This window comes from Natator depressus, chromosome 6 (genome assembly GCF_965152275.1).
Source record: "Natator depressus isolate rNatDep1 chromosome 6, rNatDep2.hap1, whole genome shotgun sequence".
NCBI lineage: Eukaryota > Metazoa > Chordata > Testudines > Cheloniidae > Natator > Natator depressus.
In genome coordinates this window covers 9,793,055-9,806,385 of record NC_134239.1, presented here as the reverse complement: position 1 = coordinate 9,806,385, position 13,331 = coordinate 9,793,055, and the positions used below count along the sequence as shown (strand labels likewise).

The following is a 13,331-nucleotide window of genomic DNA, read 5'->3' as shown; positions in this document are numbered from 1 at the left end:
TTGGACGTTTAAAAGCGATTAGACCTCAGCGAAACCAATATTCCCACTGTTATTCCTGCTTGCTGTGCGCTCCACAATATCTGTGAGAGTAAGGGGGAGACGTTTATGGCGGGGTGGGAGGTTGAGGCAAATCGCCTGGCCGCTGGTTACATGCAGCCAGACACCAGGGCGGTTAGAAGAGCACAGGAGGGCACGGTGTGCATCAGAGAAGCTTTGAAAACCAGTTGCGTGACTGACCACGCTCTGGTGTGAAAGTTCTGTTTGTTTCTCCTTGATGAAACGCCCCGCCCCTTGGTTCACTCTACTTCCCTGTAAGCTAACCACCCTCCCCTCCTCCCTTCGATCACCGCTTGCAGAGGCAATAAAGTCATTGTTCCTTCACATTCATGCATTCTTTATTCATTCATCACACAAATAGGGGGATGACTACCAAGGTAGCCCAGGAGGGGTGGTGGAGGAGGGAAGGACACGGCCACACAGCACTTTAAAAGTTTACAACTTTAAAACTTATTGAATGCCAGCCTTCTGTTGCTTGGGCAATCCTCTGGGGTGGAGTGGCCGGGTGGTCGGAGGCCCCCCCACCGTGTTCTTGGGCGTCTGGGTGAGGAGGCTATGGAACTTGGGGAGGAGGGCGGTTGGTTACACAGGGGCTGTAGCGGTGGTCTGTGCTCCAGCTGCCTTTCCTGCAGCTCAACCATAGGCTGGAGCATATTGGTTTGATCCTCCAGCAGCCTCAGCATTGAATCCTGCCTCCTCTCATCACGCTGCCGCCACCTTTCAGCTTCAGCCCTCTCTTCAGCCCGCCACCTCTCCTCCCAGTCATTTTGTGCTTTCCTGCACTCTGACATTGTCTGCCTCCACGCATTCGTCTGTGCTCTGTCAGTGTGGGAGGACAGGATGAGCTGAGAGAACATTTCATCACGAGTGTGTTTTTTTCTCTTTCTAATCTTCACTAGCCTCTGGGAAGGAGCAGATCCTGTGATCCTTGAAACACATGCAGCTGGTGGAGAAAAAAAAAGGGACAGCGGTATTTAAAAAGACACATTTTATAAAACACTGGCTACACTCTTTCAGGGTAAACCTTGCTGTTAACATTACATACATAGCACATGTGCTTTCATTCCAAGGTCACATTTTGCCTCCCCCCACAGCGTGGCTAACCCCTCCCCTCTCCCCGTGGCTAACAGTGGGGAACATTTCTGTTCAGCCACAGGCAAACAGCCCAGCAGGAACGGGCACCTCTGAATGTCCCCTTAAGAAAAGCACCCTATTTCAACCAGGTGACCATGAATGATATCACTCTCCTGAGGATAACACAGATAAAGAACGGATGTTGTTTGAATGCCAGCAAACATACACTGCAATGCTTTGTTCTACAATGATTCATGAGTACATGCTGCTGGCCTGGTGTTGTAAAGTGTCCTACAATGGTGGACGGAATAAGGCTGCCCTCCCCAGAAACCTTTTGCAAAGGCTTTGGAAGTACATCCAGGAGAGCCGTGAATGCCAGGGCAAAGTAATCCTTTCACATGCTTGCTTTTAAACCATACATAGTATTTTAAAAGGTACACTCACCAGAGGTCCCTTCTCCACCTGCCGGGTCCAGGAGGCAGCCTTGGGTGGGTTCGGGGGGTACTGGCTCCAGGTCCAGGCTGAGAAACAGTTCCTGGCTGTCGGGAAAACCGGTTTCTCTGCTTGCTTGCTGTGAGCTATCTACAACCTCATCATCATCATCTTCCTCGTCCCCAAAACCTGATTCTGTATTGCCTCCATCTCCATTGAAGGAGTCAAACAATACGGCTGGGGTGGTGGTGGCTGAACCCCCTAAAATGGCATGCAGCTCATTATAGAAGCGGCATGTTTAGGGCTCTGACCCGGAGCGCCTGTTCGCCTTTCTGGTTTTCTGGCAGGCTTGCCTCAGCTCCTTAAGTTTCACGCGGCACTGCTTCGTGTCCCTGTTATGGCCTCTGTCCTTCATGCCCTGGGAGATTTTGACAAAAGTTTTGGCATTTCGAAAACTGGAACGGAGTTCTGATAGCACGGATTCCTCTCCCCATACAGCGATCAGATCCCGTGCCTCCCGTTCGGTCCATGCTGGAGCTCTTTTGCGATTCTGGGACTCCATCATGGTCACCTCTGCTGATGAGCTCTGCATGGTCACCTGCAGCTTCCCACGCTGGCCAAACAGGAAATAGAAATTAAAAAGTTCGCGGGCCTTTTCCTGTCTATGTGGCCAGTGCATCTGAGTTGAGAGTGCTGTCCAGAGCGGTCACAATAGAGCACTCTGGGATAGCTCCCGGCAGCCAATACCGTCTAATTGCATCCACAGTACCCCAAATTCAACCCAGCAGGGCCGATTTCAGCGCTAATCCCTTTGTCGGGGGTGGAGTAAGAAAATCGATTTTAAGAGCCCTTTAAATCGAAAAAAAGGGCTTCATCATGTGGACGGGTGCAGGTTTACATCGATTTAACACTGCTAAATTTGACCTAAACTCCTAGTGTAGAGCAGGGCTTTGTGTGCGACGAGACAATTTAACATACTGTGGCAAACAAGAGATGCTTTTGTTTTGCAACAAAATATTTTTGCAAAGAACTTTCATCCCACTTGTTATGATTTCAAGAGACAAACTGGTTTACTCTGAATGGGATTTTCTGACAGAAATGGTTTCAGTGAAATTTCCCCGCCATCTCGATTCCTGGGCTCTAGCCCTGCCTTGGGGGGTTGTTGTCCGTTAGAACAGGAGTCAGGACTGGTGGCTTCTCTTGCCGCAGTGGAGACAGGACAGACAGACCCAATCAACCTCTACCCTGCCATGGATTGAAGGGATTAAAGTCCCCCCAGGCCAGGGCTGACCCGGACGGGCTGAGGGAGGGGTCTGTCCAACTGCCATAACTGCCACTTTGGCAGGGCCCATTCTCCGCTGGGTGGGTGGATGGATCCCTAACAAGATCCTGAAACCTATTGGTTTGGTAAATACTCCCCCACTTCACTAAAGAGAAGAGAAAACTTTTAAAGCATCTGGATTTAAATATATAGAGGAACAAAATTAAACAGGTCAGTTTTGAACCTTTGGCATTTTATGCTGCATGAGCTCCTCCTCCCAAAGGGAAATGGTTCGTCCCACGAGCTGGGAGTTTAGTGCCTTGCTCTGCTCTGGATGGAACCGTCTCGCTGGCGGCAGGAGCAGGGGCGATAAAGTCACGGGGGAGCCCATTTCATTTTTGTTTTTATTTTGCTGTCTGGAACGTCAAGAATAATCTCTGCGGTTACATTATTTGCCCTCCCCCCCCCCCCCCCCCCGTCTCAGAGTGTGAATTGTCCCTCCCCAGTCCAGGCTGGCAGTTCACTGTTCTCCTCCCCACGGGGGTGGATGGGGGCGGGCGAAGGGAGTGAACACGGTATCACCAGAGCCAATTCTCCAGCCCCTGCTGTGTAGTTCTGATCTCCGTTCGGAGTAAGGAGAAGTCACTCCGCCCTGCGACGGCTGCTGCGGGCTCGGAGCCGGCTCAGTAAGAACTTTGGATTTCTTCAGAAAAAAAGAAAAGAAAACGTTGCGCTGGCCGCTGGCAAAGAGCCAAGTGTGTGCGGACGTGTCTCTGCAGAGTCACAGCGCTGGGGTAAAGGACAACAGGGAGCATCGTGCGAGATCGGCAACTATTGGGCATGTGCAGTAAGGGGGGACGGACAGGTCAGTCAGTTAAGCAGCTGGTTGGTCGGAAGCCACTCGTCCTGGTCACCACTTGTTTTAAAGGTCAGAGCTGTCAATCCGAATTCTGGGGTAGTGGTCAAGGCTGAGCATGTGCAAGTGAGGGAACTGTTTCTATGAATAGGAAGATACATAAAGAAAGAGGTACAATGTAGCATAACCGTAAAAGGCCAGTTGCCAGCAATAGTTTCGGAGTCCAGAGGCTGCGTCTGAAAAGAAGGGAGGCGTGCAGGAAGAGCCGGGGAGCCAGCAAGAAGAGCCAAAGAAGAACTGCGGCAGAGATAGAAAAGAAAGCGGGAGTAGGCAGAGGGATTTGAACAGCAGCTGCAGCAGTGATTTGACTTTTAAAAGAAAACAGCAACGGATTTATAGCGTAAGCTTAATATTCTTCTAATTATGGTTTACTGTATAGGATAGTATATAGGGTTAGTATGTGTATGCTTTAAGTGTGTGTGTGTGTGTGTGTGTGTGTGTGTTTTAAGTATACTTACAGCAGCGGTTAGTGGGGAAGGAGGCTAAGGAGGCACCACCCTAAGGGGGCCACGTGACCTCCACATGTGATCCCTCCCCGCATCACCCCTAGCCCCGGGGACTCTCCACATGAACCTTCCCCGCCCAACCCCTCGTCCGGGACCCCCACGATCTCCCCATACTGCCCTTCCCCCCGGCCCCATCCCACCTTACCTGAGGCCGGGAAGGTGTCCCTGGTCTGGCCCCTGCGCTCCGGTGGTGGGCTGGGCTGCGTGGCCACGCCATTCGGCGCTCTGGACAGCCCCGCCCCTGGAGCTCAGGGAGCTGGCTGGGGGCACTACAAGGCCCTCAGTGCGACCCCCATGCAGCACCAGTGTATACATATGTAAACTTTAAAGTAATTTAAGATCTGTTGTCAGTGATTTGTTGCAAATTGGCTACATCCAGTGAATTGCTTTGCTTAGAATCATTTGAGCTATATGCTATTGGAGTTTAAGTGCTCTTTAATTTGCAATATGGGATTTTTGTCTCGGGGATTTTGTGCCTTATTGAGGTGTTTTGGATACACTTTATTAGGGATTATTGGTTATATCAATAAGATACTTTGTTTTGGAAAGAATATTGCCTGTGTCAATTACTTTAGCAGAAGGTTATATCTGTTTCCTTAACAACCCCAGGAACTTTTACCTCATGAAGAACAGACTAAGGGGGAAATAGGCAGGTTATAAAGCAGTGCCCCAAAAGCCATTTTTGGGGTAACAGTAATCCTGGATTGTGGTGGGGGAGGTAGGAGAATAGGACATTCCAAAGTGGCAGTTGGACCTGGGATTGGGAAATAAATACAGCCCTGTATGTGGAGGAGGTGTGGGGTGGAAATGGCTCCCACATAAAGTAGACTTCCACGTCCTTGGCTAAGAAACATTTGTATCCAGGGTCAGTGCCTGAAAACCCACTTTCTTGTCCCCTCCCCCCAAAATGCTCCTCCTACACTTCAGAAAAGGACCAGATGGCTGGAAGCTGAAGAAAGACTAATTCAAACTGGAAATAAGGACAAATTTATTTGACGATGATCAACCATTGGGACAAACTCCAAAGGGAAATGATGGATTCTCCAGCTCCTGATGTCTTCAAAACCCGTCATGACACCTTTATGGAAGATGCTTTAGCCCAAACACAAGTTGTTGAGCTCCATACGGGGTAATACATTGACATGTCATGGCCTGTGTTATGCAGATGATATAGATGATTGACTGGTCTCTTCTGGCCTAAATATCTATGAATTTCTGAAGCCATTTCCTGACCTTTCTGCACAATCACCTTTACCAAAGTTCCCCTTCCATGCGGATGTGTGGTGCAGTAGTTGGTTGTGTCAAGATTACAGACCAGGAGAACTTTTTATGGAGAGGCAGACACAGCACCAAATTCTGTATGAATTCTCTGTAGTAATTGGTGAAGAAAATTTCCTTCTGCACAAAATGGCGTCTTATAATAAAAACCCTTAGGAATGAGTAAATACAGGTGTCACTAGTGATCAGCACTAACAACAAAAGCAGGAATTGGTTAGTTAAAATATTTGTAGTATAATAACTAGCAGCTTTTTTGCTTATTTTGCAATTTCAGAGTTAAAGTGAACAAGTGCAACATATATCAACTGAGTAAATGTCATCTCATTAATGGTGAACCATGCATCTTATTCATTACACTGGAGGTTAAGTCCAATCATAGACAAATTCTAAAATGTGACCCTCAGCTGTTTCCACCAGCGATTTCTGTGCATGATGGCAAGTAAGTTGAGAGAAAACAAAATGCATTTGCAGTGTTATCATAGAATCATAGAATGATAGAATATCAGGGTTGGAAGGGACCTCAGGAGGTCATCTAGTCCAACCCCCTGCTCAGAGCAGGACCAATCCCCAACTAAATTCTCCCAGCCAGGGCTTTGTCAAGCCTGACCTTAAAAACTGCTAAGGAAGGAGTTTCCACCACCTCCCTAGGTAACACATTCCAGTGTATCACTACCCTCCTAGTGAAAAAGTTTTTCCTAATATCCAACCTAAACCTCCCTCACTACAACTTGAGACCATTACTCCTTGTTCTGTCATCTGCTACCACTGAGAACAGTCTAGATCCATCCTCTTTGGAACCCCCTTTCAGGTAGTTGAAAGCAGCTATATAATCCCCCCTCATTCTTCTCTTCCGCAGACTAAACAATCCCAGTTCCCTCAGCCTCTCCTCATAAATCATGTGTTCCAGTCCCCTAATCATTTTTGTTGCCCTCCAATGAACACTTTCCAATTTTTCCACATCCTTCTTGTAGTGTGGGGCCCAAAACTGGACACAGTACTCCAGATGAGGCCTCACCAATGTCGAAAAGAGGGGAACGATCATGTCCCTCGATCTGCTGGCAATGCCCCTACTTATACATCCCAAAATGCCATTGGCCTTCATGGTAACAAGGGCACACTATTGACTCCTATCCAGTTTCTCGTTCACTGTAACCCGTAGGTCCTTTTCTGTAGAACTGCTGCCTAGCCATTCGGTCCCTAGTCTGTAGCAGTGCATGGGATTCTTCTGTCCTAAGTGCAGGACTCTGCACTTATCCTTGTTGAACCTCATCGGATTTCTTTTGGCCCAATGCTCTAATTTGTCTAGGTCCCTCTGTATCCTATCCCTACCCTCCAGCGTATCTACCACTCCTCCCAGTTTAGTGTCATCTGCAAACTTGCTGAGGGTGCTATCCACACCATCCTCCAGATCATTTATGAAGATATTGAACAAAACCAGCCCCAGGACCCTTGGGGCACTCCACTTGATACTGGCTGCCAACTAGACATGGAGCCGTTGATCACTACCCGTTGAGCCCAACAATCTAGCCAACTTTCTATCCACCTTATAGTCCATTCATCCAGCCCATACTTCTTTAACTTGCTGGCAAGAATACTGTGGGAGACAGTGTCAAAAGCTTTGCTAAAGTCAAGGAACAACACGTCCACTGCTTTCCCCTCATCCACAGAGCCAGTTATCTCGTCATAGAAGGCAATTAGATTAGTCAGGCATGACTTGCCCTTGGTGAATCCATGCTGACTGTTCCTGATCACTTTCCTCTTGTGTAAGTGCTTCAGAATTGATTCCTTGAGGACCTGCTCCATGATTTTTCCAGGGACTGAGGTGAGGCTGACTGGCCTGTAGTTCCCAGGTTCCTCCTTCTTCCCTTTTTTAAAGATGGGCACTACATTAGCCTTTTTCCAGTCGTCCGGGACTTCCCCCCGATCGCCATGAGTTTTCAAAGATAATGGCCAATGGCTCTGCAATCACAGCCGCCAACTCCTTTAGCACTCTCGGATGCAGCGCACCTGGCCCCATGGACTTGTGCTCATCCAGCTTTTCTAAATAGACCCGAACTACTTCTTTCTCCACAGAGGGCTGGTCATCTCCTCCCCATGCTGTGCTGCCCAGTGCAGTAGTCTGGGAGCTGACCTTGTTCGTGAAGACAGAGGCAAAAAAAGCATTGAGTACATTAGCTTTTTCCACATCCTCTGTCACTATGTTGCCTCCCTCATTCAGTAAGGGGCCCACACTTTCCTTGACTTTCTTCTTGTTGCTAACATACCTGAAGAAACCCTTCTTGTTACTCTTAACATCTCTTGCTAGCTGCAACTCCAGGTGTGATTTGGCCTTCCTGATTTCACTCCTGCATGCCCAAGCAATATTTTTATACTCTTCCCTTGTCATTTGTCCAAGCTTCCACTTCTTGTAAGCTTCTTTTTTGTGTTGAAGATCAGCAAGGATTTTACTGTTAAGCCAAGCTGGTCGCCTGCCATATTTACTATTCTTTCTACACATCGGGATGGTTTGTCCCTGTAACCTCAATAAGGATTCTTTAAAATACAGCTAACTCTCCTGGACTCCTTTCCCCCTCATGTTATTCTCCCAGGGAATCCTTTATATTAAAGTACTGTACTGCATCTTTTCAGATACATGCATTGACTGTTCAGAAAAAGAAATATCCCAAGGGCAGATAAATCCTTCACCTGCCCTTTCTTTAACTCCTTTCCACGTAACTTGGACATAAGATTAATAGTAAAAATAGTGTTCCAAATATTGATTAGTTCAGTAAAGAACATCAAAGTGATTTGAATAAACATTAGCACTTATTAAAGCCAAGGTGCTGTCATTACAGGCACAAAACTGTTAGGATAACATACAACACTGGGAACCATTTTGTACGTTTCCAAAAACTTGATCAAACCGAGCGTTGGCATTTCTGTGTTGGAATTCTGGAAATTAAAAGGAAAGGAAGTGGAGTTATTATTGCTCAGATGAAGAGTTCTCCAAGTAACTTGAAAAGGAAAGTGTACCAAGCCACACTACTACTGTGCAACTCTCACAGCAACATTAAAGCCTGGTTTAACTAGTTGTAGTGTGTGTGGGAATAGGGTTGTAATATCCCTTTAAGTTGTTTGTGAGCCCTCTGGTGGTACTTACTGTGGTCCATGTTTTAGAAGACAGCTGAAATCAGTCTGACCACAGTGTGCACTAAGCTAGGTCTTGTATGTTTGTATATAAATAATAAAGATATTTTTGGGGGGCCAATTGTGTCTGATAGTTCCTTCAAATAATTTTTGTTGTGCACCATGCAGAAGACATGACACTAATTATAACATTTTAGATATTTATACAACTATGAAATAAGTTCTGATAAATGTAGCCATTTTTCCTGTTCTTAATTTGTCTAAGAACAAAGCAGGGTTAGTCCTACAGACTTCTTAAATTGTAACTGTTGTCAATATAAACCATGTAAAAACATTACATCTGGATCTGCAACAATTTGGTCAACTATTGCTTTTGGTTGATTTTTTTTCATGCATGTGGTATGACTACTGTCAAATAGATACAGACTAGAAACTCAGGTATGATATTTAGCAGAGTGTAGCCCAGTCACTGGAATTTCACCTCTGGGAATGATCTTCTCTCACCTTAATGGCACTTAGAATATCCTGAAAAGTATTTTCTTACTTACAGCCACTCACATCCCAGCTCCAGATCTGATTAATTATTAAATAATTTATTAATTTATTAATAGACGCTGTTATGAAACTCAATCCATATTTATTCTGGTGAAATGTTTGAAAAGGCATCTCTCACACACTGATGAATTACTAAGAAATGTTCTTTGCACCAGGGGGCTGCAACTCAGGGAGCTGGGGTGCAGGTGCGGCAGCACCCCCAATTTTAAGTGGTTTCCATCCTACACAGGGCGTCCAGCCCCCCACTGTAACATTGGTGCGATACCCGCCTTTACACAAGGGATGGGAGCCACCAACCAACAGGGAACCGACTTCACCTCATCTCCCCTAAAAAGAAAAGGAGGACTTGTGGCACCTTAGAGACTAACAAATTTATTTGATCATAAGCTTTCGTGAGCTACAGCTCACTTCATCCGATGCATCACGATCATCCATGTTGCATCTGATGAAGTGAGCTGTAGCTCACAAAAGCTTATGATCAAATAAATTGGTTAGTCTCTAAGGTGCCACAAGTCCTCCTTTTCTTTTATGCGGATACAGACTAACACGGCTGCTACTCTGAAACCTGTCATCTCCCCTAGTGGCTCCCCGGGCAACTCACTTCCCCGACCGAGATGATTAAGGGTTAAACCCACAGAGCTCGGGGTCCTCCACAGCCTAGACAGGCCCAGGAATGACTGCGCGAGGGGGCGGGCGAAGGGAGGGACCTTCTCGTGCCCGCCGCGGAGCCCCGGGGGCCGAGCGCGGCCCGAGCGGCGCGTGCGGGAGCGAGCCCCCTCTGCAGGCTGCAGCCCCGGCGCGCGGGGCGGTGAGCGGGGCCCGGGGAGGCGCAGCCAGAGGCGGCCGCGGGGGGAGGGAAGCGGCCGCAGAGGCTGCGAATCGCTGCCCGGGGAGGAGGCTGCTGCGGGGGCGGGTCCGTTCGGTCGGTTCCTCCGGCCTGTGCCGCGGGGGCTGGGACCGGCCCGCTCGGGACACCGGGCTCGGCGCCGGGCTGGGGCCGCTGCACACACCGGCGATGGGAGCGCGGGGGGAGGCTGCGCTGAGTCCGTGGGTACCGCGGGGGGAAGGTTCCTTCCGTGAGCGCCCCATCGGGCAGCGTGCTGGGGATTCAGCCCGGGACCTCCAGCGCGACCAGCCTGGGCTGCTCCTGCTTGAGCTGCAGCTGTCTGGCTGGGGCTCCCAGGGTCTGTGCAGATGGCAACTAAAACCTGCAGCCGGGCTGTGCCAGCTGATGGGGCTCAGCCTAGGGGCAGTTTAATGGCAGTGCAGACATTTGGGCTCCTGCTGGAGCCTGGGCTTTGGGACCCTGCTCTGTGTAGCTCAAGAACAAATAAAGTTGGTCCAATAAGAGATATTACCTCCCCCACCTTGTCTCTGTAATATTCTGGGTCCAACACGGCTACAACACTGTAACCCTAATTCTCGCCCAAGAAAGAGGGCAAGCCCAGGGAGGGAGCACCTGGGGAGTGAACCAACCCTGCACACACCCCACAATGCCACTCCAGTGCCCCACATTCACCCTGCAGTAGTGGCTCCAGCAGGGCCCTATGGGGCTGGTTGGGCCCACCCCCATCTCTGGGCATTGCATCATGGCTGGAGGGGCTGCAGTGCTACTCAGGTTTGATCTGCCCAGCCCTCCACCATGGTGACAGAGGGTCAGGTGTGCAGGCTAAATGTAAGTGGGGCTGTGTGACCTGGTGCTCCAGGTTGCTGTGACACTCACTGACGTTTGGTCTGCCTGTCGCATCATGACAGAGGATCAGGAGAATGAAGCCTCAGCAGTGGTGCAACTCTTTGTGACAGGATACAACACCCACAGCAGGGGGCCAGGCCCAGCTCTCGGCGCCACCACTGTGGGATGAATCACAGACACAGAAAACACTGTCCATTACTTTTTTTACACTGCGACAAACCTGCACCCATAATAATGGTACAAACTTTCAACCCCCACCCCCACCCCGGGCCCTCCCAGTTCCATGGACGACTGTACTTCTGCATCATCTGCAACAACTCTTCCTCTACCAGTGTGTAAACCTTGCCATGCTGAGTTGATTTGTTTGTCCTTTCAGATGTCGCTGACGTTTGAGGATGTGGCCATGTATTTCTCCCCAGTGGAGTGGGCCCTGCTGGGCGAGGAGCAAAGGCAACTTTACAGACATGTCATGTGGGAAAATTACCAGACTCTGGTCTCTTTAGGTGAGGAGCTGTGTCTGTGAGATCAGGGCCCCACTGCACTGGGTGCTGCACAGAGACACGGTAACTGAGATGGAGCATTGGTATGAGTGGTTGGGTGGAGAGGTGTCTATGGGAGGAGGGGTGCATGGGTGTGGATGGATAGAGGCATGTTTAATTAAGCAGATCAGCCAGTTCATGGGGAGACAAGGTGGGTGAGGTAATATCTTTTATTTTGCCAACTTCTGTTGGTGAGTGTGAGAAGTTTTTGAGCCACACAGAGCTCTTCTTCAGGTCTGGGAAAGGAAAGCTTCTCTCTCACCAACAGAAGTTGGTCCAATAAAAGGTATTACCTCATTCACCTGGTCTCTCTAATGTCCTGTGACTGATAGGGCTATAACTATGCTGCATATCTTCAAGGGGACGCATTTCCACCCATAGTCACTAGGGCTCCACAGTTTAAGGCAAGAGAATTCTGGCTCTTGTAGTTCCCCAGGCTGAGCACATGAGCAGAAAAGGGCCTGTGTTCTGCAGGCCACAGGATGAAAGGCCACCAACACCACAGTTAAGGAGAAAGACAGACTGGGTTCATCTAAGCTGGTATACAAGACCAACACCACGGCCGTGGTTTGCCTGGGTCAGTTGACTCAGGATGTGGGACTCAGGCTGGAGGGCTAAAAATTGCAGTGTAGATGTTCACGCTTGGATTGGAGCCCGACCCTGCTGCAGTCCTTAGGGGAGTGGAGGCGGGGCTAGGGCGGGGTGGGGGCTTTGGTGAAGGGGTGAAGCAGGGATGGGGATGGGGCTGGGGCAGAGCAGGGGCTGGAGCAGCATGCAGCTGCATAGGGCACCAGCAAATTTGGTGCCCCAAATTTCCGGGTGCCCTACGCAGCTGCATATTTTGCATATAGGTAGGGACGACCCTGTCTGGGACCCTCCCTCCAAATATTCACTCAGCAATTTTGTAGTCCCACAGACCAAGCCCCTCAAGTCCAAGTCATCTGATCCAGGCCAGGCACAGGTGTTTAATTCCTATGTAAACATATCCACAGGAGGGAGGGGGTGCTGGGCCACAGTAGAGTAACTTTCCTAGGACAAGGAGAAATATCCAGCTTTTGCCACATGTGTTCCCCCCAATCCATTCAGACACTGCAGTCCTCTCCAGCTCCCCTTTCCACAGGTGCCAGGTTGTTTGCAACTCAATATCTCGCCACTACCGGGCACCAGGAGTTTTGACCATAAGCTGCAGTTCATGTTTCCATGGAAAACAATTGCCTATTAGCCTTCACAATTAGCTCATAGCCTAATTGGCACAAACATTGCATATGGAGCTGCACAATGTTCTTAGAAGTTCTTAGGGGTGATGCTTTTCTCTAAACAGGAATCCAAACCCCCAAGCCAGTGGTGATCTCCAACATAGAGCGAGGGGAAGAGCTGTGTGTCCAGGGTCCCACAGAAGATGAAGATGAGGACATCCTGAGTGGCACCCGCCCAGGTGAGGAAGGAGTTAAAGTGTTGAGCAGGGAACAAATGATAGCTTAAAGGCAGCTGGAATCCTGATACATTTTGGCCAAAGTGACAATACATCCGGGAATGTTAATTTTTAGTCTAATGTCATTAGGCTTTTTTAGAACAAAAAGAAAAGGAGTACTTGTGGCACCATAGAGACTAACCAATTTATTTGAGCATAAGCTTTCATGAGCTACAGCTCACTTCATCGGATGCATGAACAGTATCACATTGTCGGTTCTCATTCAATTCATGATCCAGTGTAATCACCAAGTTCTTTTCTGATGTGCTGCTGCCAAGCCAGTTATTCCCCATTTTCTATTGTGCATTTCATTTTTCCTTCCTAGGTGAACTATTTTGAACTTGTTTCTTCAATTTCACCTGGTAGATTTCAGACCAATTCTCCAGTTTGTCAACATCCTTTAGAAATCTAATCCTGTCCACC

General features: G+C 48.7%; 1 protein-coding gene across 1 annotated transcript in view; it reads left to right on the top strand.

Moving 5' to 3' along the window:
• Positions 1 to 9,886: 9,886 nt before the first annotated feature.
• Positions 9,887 to 13,331, top strand: part of LOC141989670 (uncharacterized) — a 40,369-nt gene continuing 36,924 nt past the window's right edge. Inside the window, exons 1-3 of the mRNA XM_074956603.1 lie at positions 9,887 to 10,013; positions 11,275 to 11,401; positions 12,759 to 12,872. Coding sequence (XP_074812704.1) covers positions 11,275 to 11,401; positions 12,759 to 12,872 — 241 coding nt within the window. The 5' untranslated portion in view covers positions 9,887 to 10,013. The remainder of the gene's footprint in view (positions 10,014 to 11,274; positions 11,402 to 12,758; positions 12,873 to 13,331) is intronic.